The following is a 19147-nucleotide window of genomic DNA, read 5'->3' as shown; positions in this document are numbered from 1 at the left end:
TGCGAGGCGCGCTGATCGCTACATTGCCAGCTTGTAATAGCTTTAGTTCCTTTTATCTCTGCGGAGATAGAACTAGGTTCGATAGCTTTTGGCTTAAAACTGTACTGCTACCTCACATTTTGCTACACTGTTCGGTACGACTTTTTGGGTCTCAATGAAAAATTGGGACCGGGGACGATGGTCCCTGTTCATCAAAAAAAAAATCTCGTTATAAGGGCAGCTACGAAGATGAATAGGCGGTTTGTGAATCTGGTGACGCGTAATTGGGCCGAAGGCGTTTATTCGGTCCGCCGCATCGATCCTTCCCATCTTTTCTACCGGTCAGCAAAGACCGCACTAGAAGCAGCAGATGAAGCAGCAAAGAAGAAGGAATATTTTCCAGCGATGCAGACCCTGCAGCTGCCGATCCCGACCATGAACTTCACTACAACTCCCTCTGGTGGCCGGCTCAACATATTCACGCTCTTGAGCACACGTGCCACCTGCGAAGGCAGAATGGTCTTTGCAAATTCGATCGGCGAGGTTGTGCTTTACGATGCCGATAAGCAGCTCCTCAACACCATGGGCCACCTCAACCAGCCTAAGGGGATAAACCCCATGTGCGTGTCCATCGCGCACCCTGGCACTGACCAAGACAGCTTATATGTCATGGACATTTACCCTGGGAAGGCTGCTGATCGATGCTTCGAGGTCCTTGAGTACATGCCCACTTGCATTGAACTCAATGACTTGATGGCGACGTGGCGCTGGCGACTTCTTCCACCTCCTCCCTTTGTACTCCAACCTGGGTATGAACCCTCCACTATTACCTCCTACACCAGCATAGTCAATAGCTATGGCTGTTCCACTATTTATATATCATGCGAGGGCGACATCGGCACCTACAGCTTTGAGACGGCAAGGCATGACTCTAGACATCGTCTAGGATGGAGGCATTCAGAGGAGTGGAAGCATGTCGGGAAGTGGAAGTTGCCCTTCAATGGCGGAGCTCAGTACGTTCCTGAGTTCAACCTGTGGTTTGGCTTCTCAGCCTCCAGACCAAACTACCTGTGTGCTGCAGACCTCTCTGACATAGTGAAGGACGGACAACCCACTGAGCGCCAAGTTTGGCAAGATCTGAACCCACCCGAGGGAGAGGTGTGGCTTCCAATCAAACTCAAGCTTCTCAACATGGGCGATGGCAAGTTTCTCATCGCTAAGACCTTAGAAGAAGAAGCAACTGGAGAGCGGTTTGCTGTGCTTAGTGGCGTAGAGATAATGCATGGTAGCGGTGATGGCCAGAGCCTTCAGATGGTCAAGCACAAGTGCGCATATTATACCTTCACGAATGACACCATCTATTGGGTGCTCTGAATGAATAATCTGTCGCATTTGGTTCGCGGCCATATATCTCTGAATGAATAATCTGTCGCATTTGTTTTGCGGCCATATATTTCCTTCGTCGTAGGTATATTTGCAGGTTTGTGTGTTTAGTCCATGTATGAGATGGTTTATCACTCATTCTAGTATGTTACCTGTCTGTAAAGAGAACACTATCATGTATCATGTTCCATAATCATGGATGGTTGATGTTAGTTTTTCATTGGTTGGCCCGTGAGGCTGCGTGTTTATGTTTGAAGTATGTTCGGTGGGTGTGCTTACCTAGCTATGGAAACTGGGAAAGGGTTTGCGAGTTGCAGCAGAAATCCAAACTTGTGACTCCTGAAGCACACAGAATATTTTTTACAGGCAATTCACAGTTTCGGCACTTCTCTTTATATGCCATGGCTTCTACTTTCTGTGTCAATAAAATTTCTACTTTCTGTTTCAAGAATATTTCTACTTTCTGTGTCAAGAATATTTGGAGAATGAAAACCTGAGGTCTAGATTGAAAACAACAAGGTGAAAGAACTTGGCCAAAGCTAAGAACCAGGTTTCCTGGACGAATGTAAGCTTTCTACTGTCCGCTCCAACTTATGCATCTTACAAATTGTATGATTCCTCATGCCAGTCATTCTGTTGGAATGAATGATTCAGTCAGCATTTCTGTGTAAATTTGGTTGGCCATAAAGTTTTTTTTTGATATGGTGTGAAATCGCTGCATGGTGCAACTTTTCCACACTTACTTTTGAGAGTTAAGTCCAAAGTTTAATTTGCAGTCGTAAACTTCAATAATCAATAAAGTTGCCATGATGGCTTTCCCTAAAAAAAAACAATACTCCGTACTGTAATTCAAAACCGTTTCTGTGTTGGGCTTTGAGATATCCTACTCCGCATACTCGAAAGAGCTCTATTCTATCCCTGTGAGAAAGAGAGCCCAATTTAATCGAGCCGCGCTACTGGGCCTCGCCGGAGCCCGGTTGCGTCCTCCCCGCCGTTCAGTCACGCGTCAAAAAGCTCCCTTCCGATGACTTCCACGGCGGTGTGCATCCCCGACAAGGGCCGCCGCGTCCGAGCGCAGCACTGAAGCGGTCAATCCCACCCGCGTCGTCCCCTCTGCCTCCCACCTACCATATCCCGAATCGGTGGAAAGGGGGGTGATGATGAAATCCTTCTGCTTCCGCGGCCCCGCGGCGAAGAGGATGGAGCGGACGCCGATGGCCGACTCGTGCGTGTTCTGCGACATCGCCTACCGTGCCCCCGCTTCCACCACCGATCTCCTCTACTCCGTTCCGTACACCGTCTCCTCGCCTCTACGATCCGATCGCTGCCATCTGCCGATTTGTTTGGTAACCAGTTTTGTTTCTGTGCGCAGGATGACAAGGTCGTCGCGTTTCAGGACATCAATCCGTCGGCTTTCAGGTACTTACTGGTCTTTGCAGTTTGTTTTTGCAGGATCATGTCTGCTGGCGTTCGTCTAGATGTGGCGTTAGTAGGCATCATCAGATCTAGTAGTGCTTGTGTTCATTTCGTCGAACACCCGGCATGCATCACCCAAATTGTTGTTTATATTTAATTCATTTTCTGTTCAACTAGTGCAAAGTGGAAAGCTTATAATTGGAGCTGCTTGATCTGTGTGCTATCTGGTGTGGCTTTGCTCTTTATCAAGTGTTATTGTACTGGTGTGGTAGGATATTATATATTTAGATGTTTTCTACTCACTGTTGGAGTGATGAATAAAATTCTGGTGGCTATTCTCGATCAGCTGAGTAGCCCAATACTGATTCGAGAACCTAGTGGTATACTGGTGTGGACTGGTGTCTGTCTATATGCAGACTATTGTGCATCAAGACCTACAGTTAGCTGAAATGCCACCTCTCTAGAAATTATCATTAATTCCTGCATTACGTTAACATGACTTGTTTTAATCTTATGCAGACTAGTGACATAAACGACATACTCTCTCTGTCCAACAAAGGATGTCTCCACTTTCACTAAATTTGAATGCATTTATACACTAAGTTATGTCTAAATACATCCAAATTTTGACAAACTTGAGACATGTTTTGTTGGACGGAGGGAGTATTATATTTTTCCAATTTGTTTAAAATTGCAGTTCTTTGATTACATTTAATAGAGAACCTATGAAATATGACACACTCCTTCCTTTTCATAATGTAAGGGGTATTAGATTCGTCTTAAAGTATTTACTGATATTTTGGTTTTGTGTAACATTAAGCACATATTAATGGAGTAATTCTTGATCAAAGCTTTGTCTTAATGAAATCTAATACAACATATATTATGAAAAAGAGGGACTATAGTTGTGACCAAAGCCTTGTCTTAACGAAACCTAATACGATCGTTGTTATGAAAAGGAGGGAATATAGTTGTACAGTTGTAGACCAATTAATCGTTGTAATAAATTCTTGTTCTGTGATTAGCCAAATCAATCAACCTGAAATGCCCCCTTGATATCAGTCCTAGCGGCAATATGAATTCAGTTTCTCCATTGACTAGCACCAGATCCATTGTTTAAGCTTGTCCATGCCCATTGGTTTTTCGAAGATCTGTGTTAGAGTGTCTTTTCATGGAACATTTACAGGCACTATCTTGTCATACCCATTGAGCATATACCAACTGTAAAAGATCTCGAAAGAACCAACGAAGATCACCAGTTAGGTGGGTTCACACATATTTTCTTGTTTCGTGTAACCCTGGGTTGCTACTACATGTCATTTAAGGCAACCAGGGATTCGTGGTGAACTATAACTCTCTTTCCTTTTCAGTTAGTCACATGGTAAAGGTGGGAAAGGATTTACTCAATCGAGATGCTCCCGGATCCGAGGAACATAGGTATTGCAGTATGTTCTGTTGTGTTCTAGATCAGCATGAAGGCAGAGTCATATGCTGTCAACATTATTATGAATTTACGATATTATCACAAGATACTCTCGGAGCATTCTTATTGTCTGATCTCATGTAAACTTGGCCTGTCTTGTAGATTTGGTTTTCATCAGCCTCCATTTAATAGTGTTGATCACCTTCATCTTCATTGCCTGGCACTGCCATTTATACCCAGGTACTGAAGTTACAGAACTCCTTTTTAGATTTAAATATGACATCTTTTCCCATATAAAATTAGTTTTAGATTCATGTGTACTCTTCATCTTAACAGCTGGAGGCAAGTAAAATATACGCCGTTGGGTCCCTTGGGCGGTTTTGTTGATGCGGAGAAGCTATTGGAAAGAATAAATATTTAGGCTGGTACTGGCTATTTGTGCTTATTAAGGCATTTTTTTGTAGCTGTATTATCATTTCTATCTGATGTGTTCACAATTACTGCTTTTGGATCAGTGGAAACTGAAACTCAACAGACTTGGTCTGAAATTGTATACTGAAGTAACCTGAACATTGATGGAAGCTGGACCACTCTTTCGCTATTTGGTTTTGAACTGAAAATTTGGATAGGGGAATCGCCACAGCTTGCATGGAGTTTAAGTAGGCCTAACATTAACATGATGGTAAATTATTTCCCTGAACAACAGTTCTCAATTAAACAATTGGATAGTCATATAGCGGTTTAAAGAGCAGGCCTTCACATAATTTTAAACCGAGAACCCTTGACGGAAGCTGTGACTCTGACAGACTTAATCATATAAAATAAAATAAGAACACAATGTGCCTGTGGGTGATTGAACGTTCAGGCAGGTCGCTATTATTAATTTATTATATGATTGTTACTCTCAGTTAGCTATATTTGTTTCACTTACTCTGGGATGTTGCAATGAAATGTAGCTGGTACCAGATGAATTCATCTTGTGAAATTATGCTGAAGTGAGAAGAAATTGGTTCCAGTGATTGCATGCAGTGAAATAATAGTATTGTGTGCTCCTTGCTTTTTTTTCATAAGCTGGTAAGCAAGCATAAGTTTAATGCATTTTCAAAATTAGCTGATGAACATCGCAGTCTAACACCAAATTGGGTGTGTGCCCAACCATCAAAAGGATCATTTTGAGTTCCTTAGACTGCAGGGCATGTACTTGGATTTCTTATCATGGAAACAGCTAAGGTAGCTGCAGGTATCTCATGTGCCACGGGCCAATCTATGATAATTGACTCAGAAATGACAATTTTACTTCCATATATGTTACTAGTATATTGCTTGCAGCACTAATGTTCTACGACGCGCCGTGCACTAGCTACTTGCACGAACAATTGTCTCGCTATGCTGCATGTGTCGTCAGAGTTTTATTTTTATTTTTATTTTTTTATTTTTATTTTGCCTTGCGGGATTGGAGATCTTATCCGGCTTTCATTCACTCAAATGAAGGTGACTCACGTGCTGTTGCAAATTGAAATGCATTACCATATGTAGGTAGTCAAAAGGCTTCGCGTGCCTCTCTTTTCTTGGCGATTATCTCATTAGCTGACAGACACTAGTGAATAAGCTACTCGAGCATTATACATGGTCGACACGATTGCTGGACGCTTCCTGGTAAAAAAAAAAGCTAAAACCTTATGGCGCATGCATGATATATCGGGTTATGGCTGAACTCATGATAACACTGCCATAGTGGCTCCTAATAATTCCATCGAACGACTAGCACTTGCTAAGAAAAATGCTCAGTCGAACCCATCCATTTCGATCAGCGAGGTCCCCCGTTGATGCTTGTGGCCGCCTTTCGCATCGCCTATGATCATACCACTTGTTCATTCGTTCAATCGTTCTCCAGTCCCATCCCCAACAATCCATGTCGTAATTTGGCAACTGGCCATCTTATTAGCAATAGAGCAATGGTCCCAGACTTAATTGATTGGAATTTGGCATGCCTTTATTTTGACACAACAGCTATCTGCAGTTTAATTGTTTTGCCTTGAACCACGTACGACATCTTTTCTGGATGTGTATCATTTTCCTGAATGTCACGCAAAAAAACGTAAATCAGATTATTATTTTTTATAACAGAGGACATCCCTCCGGCTTCATTAAAGGAAACCACATTGTGCAGACATAAATAGTGCAGCTTAAAACATAAACTCCAACGGGAGCCCCACAATTACAACCAGCAACGGCTGAGAACTGGAAACTCCCCCGACGGAAGCACTGACTATCTCAGCAACTTTCCTAGACTTAAAACCCTGTCATCTAAAGACTACTCCAGCCACACTACAACGAACTTGCCGAGCTTCAGGATCCCCAAACACACCCATCCGACGTCTGCTGAGTCAAACGCTGCGTCACAGGCGGCCAACCCAGTGAACGATTAAAGACTTCAGCCGCGACTCGCCACAGGCGCCGTGAGCACTGGTGCAGCACCTCCTGTCGGTCGTTTTTCTGCAGTCCAGACCAGTAATCAATGGTTGAGCAGATAGTAAAGATTACACTGGTTGGGTCTGTCGGCCATTTGTTTCTGAAGCACGCATCATTGCGAGTCTTCCAAATGATCCAAATGACAGCCGCAACCCCAACCATAGCAAGCTTTCTCTCTGAAGCATGAAACTGATAAATCCAAACATCTAGCAAGTCTTTAACCGAGAGAGGTACACGATGAAAACAAAAGCAAACTTGAATGACCCGCCAAACATAGCGCGCCAGAGAACATGCAAAGAAAAGATGATCAATAGACTCTTTCCTGACACAAAAAGGACAGTGATCATCTTCGTTACCTCCTCTAGCCCGCAACGCATCTCTTGTCAGGATACTACCTCGACTAACTAGCCACAAGAAAATTTTAATTTTTAGTGGCAGCTTAACCTTCCATAAGAAACTATAAGGAAAAGGAACCTGGGATCTTTTCAGTTGTCTGTAAAGAGATCCAACCGAAAATCTTCCTTTGGCCCCCAGTTTCCAATTTTTTTTATCCTTTCTGTCAGATATAACAACTAATTGACAACATCGTTTCAAATCTTCCCACTGTTTAAAAGTCTCTCCTACCAGAGTTCTTCTAAAACGAATAGATCCCCAACCTTCAGTAAAAACAGTATACACAAAAATACCAATACTAAATGTGAGATTGAACAACCTTGGAAATTGCCGGGCAAGAGGTTTTACTCCCCACCATTCATCCTCCCAAAATCTTGTTCTTTTACCATTACCAACTAAACGTCTACAAAAACTAAAGAAAACGACTCTAACATGCAAAATTCCTGACAAAAAATGAGAGTCTCCCTGTCTATGAACAACCCGAGCAAGGAGTTTGCCTCTGAAATACTTCCTTCTAATCAATTTCTGCCATAAACCAGAAGAATTTTCTAGTTTCCAGATCCATTTACAGATGAGACAAAAATTCATCAAAGTTAAATCAGTAATGCCCAAATCTCCCTGATCCTTGGGTTGGCAAACTGAGGGCCAGTTCACTAGGTGTATTTTCCTGTGATCTGCCTCCTCCTGCCACAACATTCTTCTTCTAAAGAAATCAAGTTTTTTCATAACACTCTTAGGAATTTCTAAGAAAGACATCAGGAAGTTAGGAACAGAACTCATGCATGAATTGATCAAGGTGACTCTATCCCCTCTGGACAGTAATCTCCCCTGCCAACTAGCAAGCCTCCCCTCAAACCTGTCTTCCATAGGTTTCCAATCAATATTAGCCAACCTTTTATAACTAAGAGGAACACCTAAATACCTAAAAGGGAAGGATCGTTGTTTACAAGTGAAAATTCCTTTCAGAGTATTTCCAAGTTCTTGAGCACCCCCTAAACAGTACGAGTCACTTTTGTGAAAGTTAATCTTAAGCCCTGACATTTGCTCAAACATGCACAACAAAAACTTCAAATTCCTGGCACAATCCAAATCTGGTTCCAACAAGAAGATTGTGTCATCTGCATATTGCAATATGACACATCCCCCTGGTACCAGATGCTTTGCCAAGCCCCTAATTAAACCTTGCTGCCTAGCTTGCTTCCCTAAAACAATGAGTGCATCAACAGTAAGGTTAAACAGAATGGGGGAGAGGGGATCACCCTGTCTCACACCCTGATAAGTTCTAAAAAAAAGGCCCAATTCTATCATTAATTTTGACAGCAACTTCCCCCCAGTAACAAAACTCATCACACAGTTAATCCAAGCCAAAGAAAAACCTTTTTGTGACATCACCTCTTTCAAGAAATTCCAATTAATCTTATCATAAGCTTTTTCAAAATCAACTTTAAAGACTATACCAGAACAGTATGATTTATGAACCTCGTTCAGAATCTCATGAATCACTGCAACCCCATCTAAAATAAATCTCCTTTTAATAAAAGCAGTTTGGGCCTCATCAAGTACATCATTAGCTAACTCAACAAGTCTATTATTACTAGCTTTAGTAAGAATTTTCAGGCTAACATTAAGCAGACAAATGGGTCTGAACTTCTGGATCACATCAGCTTCTGGCACCTTAGGTACTAGTGTGATAGTTCCATAGTTCAGCCTACTCACATCCAAAGTGCCAACAACAAGATCATCAAACAATCTTTTCAAAGAAAACTTGACTATCTCCCAAAATCTCTGATAAAACTCTATAGGGAAGCCATCAGGCCCAGAGGCCTTATTTCTCTCCATAGAGAATACGACACACTTGATCTCATCTAAAGTGAAAGGCTCTAATAGTCTCCTGTTCTCATTATCACTAACCAGCCTTTCAAAATTAAAATTTACAGAAAAATCAGATGAAGGACCACTACCAAATAACTGTTTATAGAAGCAAGTAATATGTTCAGCCAAAACTGTCTGATCAGTCACAATCACACCATCAATTTTAAGACTAGTAATTATGTTCTGCCTCCTCCTACCACTAGCTTTGGCCATAAAATACTTGGTATTACCATCACCCAGAAGCAGGTCCTGTTCCTTAGCTCTCTACCACCATTTAACATCATCTTCCTTAATCAACTCTTTCAAACGACACTTAAGCTGACCTCTCAACTCAAACTTAAAAGGTGCAATCACTGCCTCTGCCTCTCCAGTGTCAACTAACAGAGGAGAATGATCAGACGGTCCTCTTTCCAAGGCAGACACATAAACAAAAGGGAAAATAGCCCCCCAATCCACACTCATCAAACATCTATGTAGTTTCTGGAACAAAGGATCTTCATGATCATTAGACCATGTGAACATCCTGTTGCCCAGTGCTAGATCCTGAACCTCCAGACTTTCAATCACAGCATTAAAAAGGTCAGACCACCTCCCTAAGCCACCAGGTTTATTTCTTTCCTCAGCAGATCTAATCAAGTTGAAGCCCCCCCCCCCCCCTATAAGGAAAGGTTCAGCACATGATCTACTAAAAGAAACTAACTCAAGCAGAAATGCTTCCTTGCCAGAAGGCTGTGCATCACCATAAACAGTTAAAAAGGACCAAAGTAACTCAGGACTTTTATGAAACACTTCAACTTTAAGAACATACTCTCCTTTAATGACATCAACAACATCAAAAATAACTTCTCTAACACCAAACAGAATGCCCCCAGACCTTCCATCCGCAGGAATCCAGTCCCAGAGGAACTGTGCATTCCCTTGAATAGACTGAAGGAGGGCTTCATCAAAATCAAGCCTAATAGTTTCTTGTAAACCAATAAAGTCTAATCTATGCTCAAAAATTAATTCTCTAACAAACTTCATTTTGCTACTACCCCCAATGCCTCTACAATTCCAAAAAACTCCTTTCATAATTAATGTTTTTTTGCCCTTCTACCTCTAGCTCTAACTATAGGTTTTACACTAAAACAGTCAGGAGAAATCCCCTTCTTCTTTCTAGCACTATGACAAAAAACCCTAGGTGAAAGTTTCTCATCCCCCTCATCAATAGATAGTTCATCTAAAGTGTCCACCAGCTCATGAAACTGGTCAGTCACAGCAACTTGCTGTTCTGCCAAGGATTCAGAAACCTCAGGTGTAACAGCTTTACTATTAATCTGTAAGTACAAATCCAATCTACTCTTTTCCAAATTCTCAATAAGATCAATGAAGCAAGTTCAGTAACAGAATCAGAACCTAGACTAACATTTAACTTTTTAGCCAGATTAATAAGTTCCTGATTGGAAGTAGAAAGAACAGAGTTACCAAGAGTTATACCTTTAGGGAGCTCCTGGTTCCTAACTTTGGCATTATAGATGGCTCTGTCCTTCACTTTATCATCGGCCCTACCCAACCTTTCCAGTCTTGAACTTCTCCTCAGATCATTCTCCTTGTCTTCCTCGGTGCCAGCATCCTCAATCATCTCAGTCTGCCCAGCCCCCAGGCCATCCATCTCCAATTCAACAAGATTCAAAGGAGCACCCTGCACCCCCATCACTTTAGTTGCAAAAGTAGTCTCAGCCACTTCCTCCCCACTCATACAGTTCTTACTTAAGCCATCTCCTTCAAAAACAGAAAACATATTGCTAGTACCACTCATGTTAGGAACCATATCCATCATCTGTGTGACATTCTCCATTCCATGATGCCCCAAAACATTGCCTTTCTGAGCAGACAGTAACTTTTCTCTCAGCCTCCCCTCTTCTCTGGTTTGCAATATCATAGCAAGCTTCTTCTCCACCTCCAGTTGGACCAGTATGTCAAAAACAGCTCTCTCAATCTCTTGAAAAAACAGACACACTGTCACTAAGAGCTCCTCCCAACATCTGCTGTTTTCCCTGCATGCTAGTGTTACCAGTCTTCCCAGGTTCATTGTCATGATCATTCTCAGCAGGTCCCTCATCATTCTTCTACCTCTTTTGCTCCCTATTCTTGTTAGCATTCTTATCAGAGTTCTCATCCCCTCTCTTCAAACCAGCTCCAAACAAACCACCCTTTTCCACTACTTGTTCCACCTCAAAGAAGATGTCAAACAGAAAAAGATCCACAATAAGCTCAGCTACAGCAGGGACCAAAGCCACATCCTTCACTCCAACCTTCAGTCTAACAATTTCTTGCTTCCTGAACAAAGACATATCCACATCCAAAACTACACCAATCATAGAACCAACCTCACACAGGTCAAAATAGTGTTTAAGCTCATCTGAAACTCCTCCAATTCTGACCCAAGTAGTATCTAATTTTCCTTTAGCCATAGCCTCTGTAGACCATCTCTTGACAGACACCAATGCATTTGTTTCCTTCAAAGCAAAAGCTAGGTAACATCTAGCTTCCTCAACTCTTGCTGCAGAAGGAAACTTCACCATCATCCTACCATTCCCCAAGTCTTTCACTTGCCACTCCCACTTCCAAGGATAGGTCTCAGAGAGCCCCACCACAGCTTCTTCTGCAGTAAGAGTACCTTTCTCCACCACCAGAATAGCCAAAGAACTCAACACAGATCCACCAGTTCCTCTCTTGACATTCTATGTTTGGAAACAACCTAGCCCCTTGGCAGAATACCCGACAAGTTTAGCAACAGGTTTCACTTGCAAAGGCCACACACACTTGTTGACATTGTGATTATTCTTTCCACAAATGTCACATAACACCTCCTGCTTGCTATCCTTACTAACATGCCCTTCAGCATCACACTTCTGACAAATCACCTTCCTCACACCCCCTTGCTGCACAGAGGCAGCAGATTTGACACTGTCAGTTACCTTAGAAGTTCCTGCATTATCCCCTGAGCCAGAAGCAAAATTCATCTGATCTGCTCCTGGAACTGCACAGGAGGTCTCATCCCCTGATACGGACCCTGCATCTGACCAGAAAACTGACCTTGAGACATCTCCGAGCCTCCAGACTGAAAGAACTGCAGCGGGCCGCCTTGATAGTTGCCCCCCCAATATTGCGAAGGTCCCTGCCAGTTGTGCCCCTGCCCCTCCTGCCAACCATTCCATCCGCCGCCCATGCCATCCATGCCACGGCCTCGTCTTTCACCACCAAACCCTCGACCAAAAGCACCATCGCCCCCCAAGTAGTTCCCACGCCCAGCCATTAGATCTGAGCGAACCACAACCGAGAACGATCGAGGGAAGATGTTTGATGAGCACTCACCTCCGCCAATCCCCGCCCGCAGCCACACCAGATGATCCGGCAGGGGTCGAATCGGCTGCACACGCCACCCACCACCGAAGGAAGTTCGCCGAGCTTTCGCCGTCCATAGGTGCTCGAAAAGCAGATCTAGATGCGAGTCCCAGCCTGCGGCGCTCCTATCAGAAGGGAAACCCTTACCAAACGGGCCTGGAGATTCGGAGGTGCACCATGTGGTCGGCGAGGATGCAGCCACCGAAACCCCTACCACCTTTCGGCCAAAAGCGAAATCCTCCCCCACCAGATCAGGATGGGGATCCGTGCGCCGCCCCTCCCTAGCGTCTTTAGGATCTTCTGTGAGCCCACAGCTAGAAGACGATCGGGATTCCTCTCCCCTGATCGGCGGAGAAGGCAATCAAGATCGAATCGCCTGCTGATCGCTGCCAGAGTCGCCTGTTCGCGGGAGGGAGGCTGACGTCAACATGCTGATCTGGCGCAGTTTTGGGCCCTCCCATCTTTCGCGTGGTCAGCCGGGGCTCCTCTGCCGCCGCTTGAAACGTGTCCGAGAAGAATAAAAAAAATGGCTGCGCCACACTCGAGCTCCGCCACTGCTCGTTAAAAACTGTTCAGCGGTCATCTCCTTTCTCGACAAAATTGAAGAAGGAAGGGTTCTTTCGGCCCTTGAGCTAAGGCTGAGAATAAGTCAAACTCTCTCTTCATCGGAACAATGCTCATCCAACGTAAATCACAATGTTACACCTAGTGTACGGTCCTTTCGGAACAACTTTCAAATGTGAGCCCAAACAGAAGATAAGAAGAGGAGTATTATCCTGGTAGGCGGCGATAGGTCTTTTAGCTTGGCTGCAACCTCACATGACTCATCAGCGAAATCATTTGATTTGTCGAGGGGGATCACTTCGGCCGCGCCACTTCCAGGCCTGGTAAAAAGGCCATGTATCCTCCCAAGTTCCGTACGAAAAGCCCAAAACCGTGGTCCGCGCCGTGCGTGCGTGTCCGTCATGCGGCCGTCCCCCGAAGTTTTGTCCCACACGACTCAGAAACTAATGCTTCAAACCATCAGCAGCACCTTCAAAACTCCCGTAAAACCACCCATGGCAATGGCATGATGGCAAGCGCATCGACAACAGCCCGAGGATATCAGCATACCCCAAGCGCGAGGGCCATGCGCCTCCTCTGCTTACTCGCTGCCCTCCTCGTCTCCTCCTCTCTGCAATGCCACGGCCTCCTCCTCCTCCCGCTTACCAACACCCTCTCTTCCCTTGGACTGCCCAACGGCACCTCCATCCACCACCTCATCCGCTCCTCCTCCCTCCGTTCCGCCGCGCGCCACGGCCGGCACCGCACGCACCACCTGCCTTCATCTCGTCGCCACCGCCAGCTATCTCTCCCGCTCGCCCCGGGCAGCGACTACACGCTATCACTCTCGGTCGGCCCGCTCTCCACCGCCAACCCGGTGTCCCTCTTCCTCGACACCGGCAGCGACCTCGTCTGGTTCCCCTGCGCCCCGTTCACCTGCATGCTCTGCGAGGGCAAGCCCACCCCGCCCGGCAACAACAACAGCTCCAACCCTCTCCCACCGCCAACCGACTCCCGCCGCATCCCCTGCGCGTCGCCGTTCTGCTCCGCGGCGCACTCCTCGGCGCCGCCCGCCGACCTCTGCGCCGCGGCCAGGTGCCCGCTCGACGACATCGAGACCGGCTCGTGCGCGGCGTCCCACGCGTGCCCGCCGCTCTATTACGCCTACGGCGACGGCAGCCTCGTCGCGCGCCTCAGGCGCGGGCGCGTGGGGATCGCCGCGTCCGTGGCCGTGGAGAACTTCACCTTCGCGTGCGCGCACACGGCGCTCGGCGAGCCCGTCGGGGTGGCCGGGTTCGGGCGCGGCCCGCTCTCGCTCCCGGCCCAGCTCGCGCCAGCAGCGCTCTCCGGGAGGTTCTCCTACTGCCTCGTCGCCCACTCCTTCCGCGCCGACCGGCCCATCCGGCCCAGCCCGCTGATCCTAGGACGCAGCCCGGGTGAGGACCCCGCCTCCGAGACGGGCATCGTGTACACGCCGCTGCTGCACAACCCGAAGCACCCGTACTTCTACTCGGTGGCTCTCGAAGCGGTCTCGGTGGGCGGGACGAGGATCCCGGCCCGGCCCGAGCTCGGGCGCGTGGGCCGCGCCGGGGACGGCGGGATGGTGGTGGACTCCGGCACGACGTTCACCATGCTGCCCAACGAGACGTACGCGCGTGTGGCCGAGGAGTTCGGCCGCGCGATGGCCGCGGCCCGGTTCGAGCGGGCCGAGGCCGCGGAGGACCAGACGGGCCTCGCTCCCTGTTACTACTATGATCACGACGCCTCCGCCGCGGAGGAGGGCTCGGCCCGGGCCGTGCCGCCGCTGGCGATGCACTTCCGGGGCGAGGCCACGGTGGTTCTGCCGCGGAGGAACTACTTCATGGGGTTCAGAAGCGAGGAGCGGAGGCGCGTGGGGTGCCTGATGCTGATGAACGGCGGGGAGGATGATGGAGGTGGGCCCGCTGGCACTCTGGGTAACTTCCAGCAGCAGGGCTTTGAGGTGGTGTACGACGTTGATGCTGGCCGCGTCGGCTTCGCTCGCCGCCGGTGTACGGACCTCTGGGACTCGCTCTCTCGCCGATGAGTGTGATCGATACGGGCTGGATTGGGCCCTGCTGTTGTATCTCGTATGATTCGCTTAGTTTGTCTCCCATGTACAGATATGGGCATTGTGCCACGTGTGTTAAATGCCACACGCATGTATTTGTATTTTGTAAGGTACTCCGTGGTTTGCTTGTGTTTTGCGCACAAGTTTATTTTTCTACTCTCGTGTCATGCTGTAGATCTCTGGTATCCTGTGCGCATGCAAATGCAAACATGTCTAGTGTTCGTGAGGACTGATGACTCAAACTGCGAGCACGGTTTGCTACAAAACAGAGAGTCAGCGGTAAGCAAGCTCCAATCTTTGGGACAGCTGGTGGGTCATTGACCTGCGACGCCGTTCACCCGAGGCTTTGCAAATCTCGAAGGCGTCCAAACCGGAATGATTAAATTTGTATTGCAAGGGCAAGTCCAAGAGACTCCTTATATCACTCCCTATCCTCAAACTTAGGCTTTTTGGCCACAAAATTCTGTCCAACAGAGCCCCGTTCGTTCTCCCTAAACTGAGGCGCTCTCAATATCGTCCTCCCGACGCCCGAAACTCAGCAGCCGGATCGGGGATCCCGAAAGCAACGACTCCAACGGAATCCATCCTGCTCGCGCCAAGGTTCGTCTTCCTCCCCCTTCCCTCCCTTCCCTGCTGTGTAGTTGTGGTCGGCGGCGTTGATTTGGTGGTCGGATTTGGTGGGGCGGCGGATGGGGAAGCCCGCGGTTGCGGCGCTAGATGGGGAGGCCGGCGGCGCTGCGGGGCGGGATGGGCAGGCGGCGGCACTGGGGGGTCGGGATGGGGACGCGCTGCGCTGTGCTGATGCCTGATAGGAGAAAGACAGAGAGATGAAAATCTTGTGTAGATTGATGTGTGCTACTATAGAAATATTTGTAGATCAATTTTATAGAAATGTAGATGTAGATTGGTAGATCAATTTTGTTGTTTCATGAGAGCATATCATACAGTTCTGATTAAATAAAATAAAATATTTTTAGGGTGCTTCGATGGATAGCCAGGATGGTCTCATGGGTTTGTACACAAATTTGTTGAGTGACGGATATCTACAAGAAGCTTGGGGCCAAATGAAGTTCCTACTCCTCCGGTAAAAGCAAATAATAAGAGGAAAGGAAATTTCAGTGATAAAGAAGATGAAGTGTTGGTGGCTGCATGGTTGCATGCTAGTATGGATCCAATAGTAGGTACTGAGCAAAAAAGTGCGACTTATTGGAATAGGATCCATGAGGAGTATGAATTGCACAAGCCAGAAGGTAGTGACCGCAGTGTCAATTCCTTATCACATCGTTGGTCCGTTCTAAAAGAACAAGTGGGTAGGTTTTGTGGATGCTACGATCAAATTATGCATAGGCACAAAAGCAGGAAGACAAAGCAACATAAGGTAGTTCACCTAGTTGTTTAATTTCATTGTATATTCATATGTTTTTTGCCAATATACTAAGACCTATTCACTTGTGCAGATTGTTGATGCTCTCAAATTGTTCGAGTCACTAGATAAGACCCATAAATGGTTTGTGCTACTGCATTGTTGGAACATGCTGCGTTTCGAACAAACGTGGTTGGCTCAAGTTGATAGGTCATCTCAAAGTAATAAAAAGCAAAAGTCAAGCTCAAATGCAAGTCCGAGTATGTCTACTCATGAAACCAACACGGTCCATATTGATGACTTTGAAGCTACATCTCCGGCCAAAGCGGATCACATTAAGAGACCTATTGGGAAGAAGGCGGAGAAAGAGCGGCAACGTCGAGGTAAAAATGTTACCTCTTCAGACGATAGTAATGTTGTCATGGCATTGGATCTTGTGTTTTCAAAGGGTGAGGCAAGAAAGATGGCAAGAGAAACAGCAAGACAAGCAAGAGAGAATGCAAGAGAGGCATCAAAGAAAGAACGTTATGAAGGAGCACTTACAATGGAGCAAAAGAAAATTGAAATTGAGGAAAGTCATCTCTGAAAACTTCAATAACAGCTCTAACAAATGCTTTCATACTATCTAAAGCAGTACTTTTCCAATCCGAACGTACTCATCTGTAGCATCCGCAGCTACACCATAAGTCAACATTCGAAACACTGCAGTAGCCTTTTGAAGAGATGATAACCCAAGTTTTCCAGCAGCATTTCTTTTCTGCACAAAATAGCTATCGTGTTCCCGCACAGCTTTCACTATGCGAAGAAACAACGGCTGAGCCATTCGAAACCTGTGAGAACAAAGGCAATTAGTTGTACACTAGAGGAACAATAAAAATGCAAATAAAAACCATATATAAGCATTGCATACCTTCGGCGAAAATACGAGGGGCCATAGACAGGATGCTACGCGAAGTAGTCTTCAAATAATCTACCATGCCCAGCTACCCTATCGCGGTTAATTACCTGACGACCCGGCACAGAACCGCCACGACGTCGAGCATTGAACCGCATGTTTGCGTCCAGAACTATGGCCGCCGTAGCAACATTAGTTCATGGCCGTCATCTTCATACTCCTCCTCCTCCTCCTCTGATGAACTCATGTATTGCCAAAGTGTGCTAGGACGCATTTTGTGAGAGGAGGCTGAGAGATGTGGTAGAGAGTGAATGAACAATGCTTCAGAGCTCCACATATATATATATATATATATAGAGACTAAAAAATATAGCCGTTGGAAAAGATCTGTTCAAAATCTAGCCGTTTGGAAAAGAGCCGTTAAGAAAATAGCCGTTGTAAAAGACCCGTGCAACATATTCATTAATTAAAATTTTCATGTAATTAAATTATAATATTATAGTTTATTTAATAATTGGATATAAATAAAATACAACTATTAAATTTAAATTATAAGCGTTTCAAATACAAAATTTCAATTCAAGTCGTTTGAAATATAGATGTTTGCAAAAACGGTTGAAGGATATGGATAAAATATGGAGAATGAATTATAGGGGCTGAGATTTGAGTAGTCTGCTGGGGAGACGAGAAATATTAGAATCCCATATAAATATTTAAGGGCTCAAGTTTGATTAGTCTGCCGGACTTGCTCTAAGTACCAGGAGGGGCAACTCTGAAACTGTGCGAGTTGCTGGCTGAATCTCAGCGGTGGCTGCGCCGGAGGAGCCAAGGAGAGCTGCGCACGTACGTACACGTGGGGTGGCGAGATGAGCATGAGCTGGCTGCTCTGTCTCCCGCAGGAAAGGCAGGGCAAAGTTCAAGGTGCTACAGAATTTTCGTTGTTCACGTGTGACAAAGAAATCCTGGAGCGTCCCGAGCTAGTGCAGTACTGCAGTTAAACAAACAAACCTCTCGTTGATTTCATAACCCTGATTAGCGATCATTCTACGGGATAGCTAGCTTTACATAAAGATATAACCTGGAGGGACATCTAAATCTAGGTTCGATAAGATACTCCATCTACATCTAATCCTATCTCAAAGGAGGCAGAGACGTGGCTGTTAGAACTTAGAAAGCTACTCTAGCTAAACGGAGATGATGTCTACGGAAGCAGCCGGTCTGTGCATCGGAGCGTCTGCACATACACTGAAATATCATAACTGTCTTTCTGGTGTCTATACTGTACGGAGTAGTTGTCAACTTAATTCGGCTGAAAGTGCATTGGAACAACTTTAACAGCGTGTGTACAAGTGCAGCAGTGATCATCTGTGCGAGTGGCCGCACGCTTCATGTCATGTACCCGGCCGTGCATGATGATTGGATTTGGATCCATACCTGGCCTGTCCCTGTTATCTGCTTCCTTCGTGCTGGGTTGGTACCATTGACGCATCAATGTGCGAGCATGCATTCCAGCTTGGCTGCTTGGCTTACATTTATGCGGTGCATTACTCTTCACTCGTGAGCCTGGAGCGGACTGCCATCCCTGCAACTGCACAGCTGATGTCCCAATGCCTCCAAACAGTTTGAAGTTTGCGTGCGGTATGGACATTCTTCTCGGCAACTCAGGGCAAACCCAGATGCACATTGGAAGCATATTGGCTTATTATACAGAACATGGTTATTCCACACGAATCTATCTATTATATACTAAAAACAATACGAGGGGTACCGAGGGAAGGCTCCAAGTTGATCCACATCACCACAATTGTTTTGACCGTTAGATAAAAGATTTAAGGGTCATAAATCAATGTCAAACATATGTTCCGCTGCTGATTCTAGAGTCCCCACACGATTTCCGTTAAAAAAAATATGTCACGTTAAAACATGTCACGT

The 19147-nt window shown here is 46.0% G+C and overlaps 4 protein-coding genes across 6 annotated transcripts; 3 read left to right on the top strand and 1 right to left on the bottom strand.

Annotated features, from left to right (window-relative positions):
• Positions 1 to 228: 228 nt before the first annotated feature.
• Positions 229 to 1500, top strand: LOC104581408. Its single transcript, XM_010228909.2, has one exon. The coding sequence runs from the start codon at positions 229 to 231 to the stop codon at positions 1351 to 1353; it is 1125 nt and encodes a 374-aa protein (XP_010227211.1). The 3' UTR covers positions 1354 to 1500.
• Positions 1501 to 2280: 780 nt separating this feature from the next.
• LOC100844945 (bifunctional adenosine 5'-phosphosulfate phosphorylase/adenylylsulfatase HINT4) lies at positions 2281 to 4805 on the top strand. Of its 2 annotated transcripts, XM_003580180.4 has the most exons (6): positions 2293 to 2648; positions 2735 to 2781; positions 3965 to 4041; positions 4149 to 4215; positions 4364 to 4441; positions 4538 to 4805. In XM_003580180.4, the coding sequence occupies exons 1-6, from the start codon at positions 2520 to 2522 to the stop codon at positions 4620 to 4622; spliced, it is 483 nt and encodes a 160-aa protein (XP_003580228.1). In that variant the 5' UTR covers positions 2293 to 2519; the 3' UTR covers positions 4623 to 4805. The 2 variants fall into 2 exon arrangements, with proteins under 2 accessions (XP_014751048.1, XP_003580228.1); XM_014895562.2 differs by lacking the exon at positions 3965 to 4041 and having other exon boundaries at positions 2281 to 2653.
• A 1340-nt stretch (positions 4806 to 6145) lies between these two features.
• On the bottom strand, positions 6146 to 11856 carry LOC106865459. Of its 2 annotated transcripts, none has more exons than XM_024456241.1 (2): positions 10415 to 11856; positions 6146 to 6278 (listed from the first exon to the last, which is right to left on the bottom strand). In XM_024456241.1, exons 1-2 carry the CDS (start codon positions 11094 to 11096, stop codon positions 6271 to 6273), a joined length of 690 nt encoding a protein of 229 aa, XP_024312009.1. In that variant the 5' UTR covers positions 11097 to 11856; the 3' UTR covers positions 6146 to 6270. The 2 variants fall into 2 exon arrangements, with proteins under 2 accessions (XP_024312009.1, XP_014750900.1); XM_014895414.2 differs by lacking the exon at positions 6146 to 6278 and adding an exon at positions 6296 to 6697.
• Positions 11857 to 13171: 1315 nt separating this feature from the next.
• Positions 13172 to 15183, top strand: LOC100844638 (probable aspartyl protease At4g16563). Its single transcript, XM_003580179.4, has one exon. The coding sequence runs from the start codon at positions 13224 to 13226 to the stop codon at positions 14931 to 14933; it is 1710 nt and encodes a 569-aa protein (XP_003580227.2). The 5' UTR covers positions 13172 to 13223; the 3' UTR covers positions 14934 to 15183.
• Positions 15184 to 19147: the final 3964 nt, after the last annotated feature.

This window comes from Brachypodium distachyon, chromosome 5 (assembly GCF_000005505.3).
Source record: "Brachypodium distachyon strain Bd21 chromosome 5, Brachypodium_distachyon_v3.0, whole genome shotgun sequence".
NCBI classification, from domain to species: domain Eukaryota; kingdom Viridiplantae; phylum Streptophyta; class Magnoliopsida; order Poales; family Poaceae; genus Brachypodium; species Brachypodium distachyon.
Note: the sequence above shows the minus strand (reverse complement) of the source record. Positions and strands in the feature narration are given on the sequence as shown.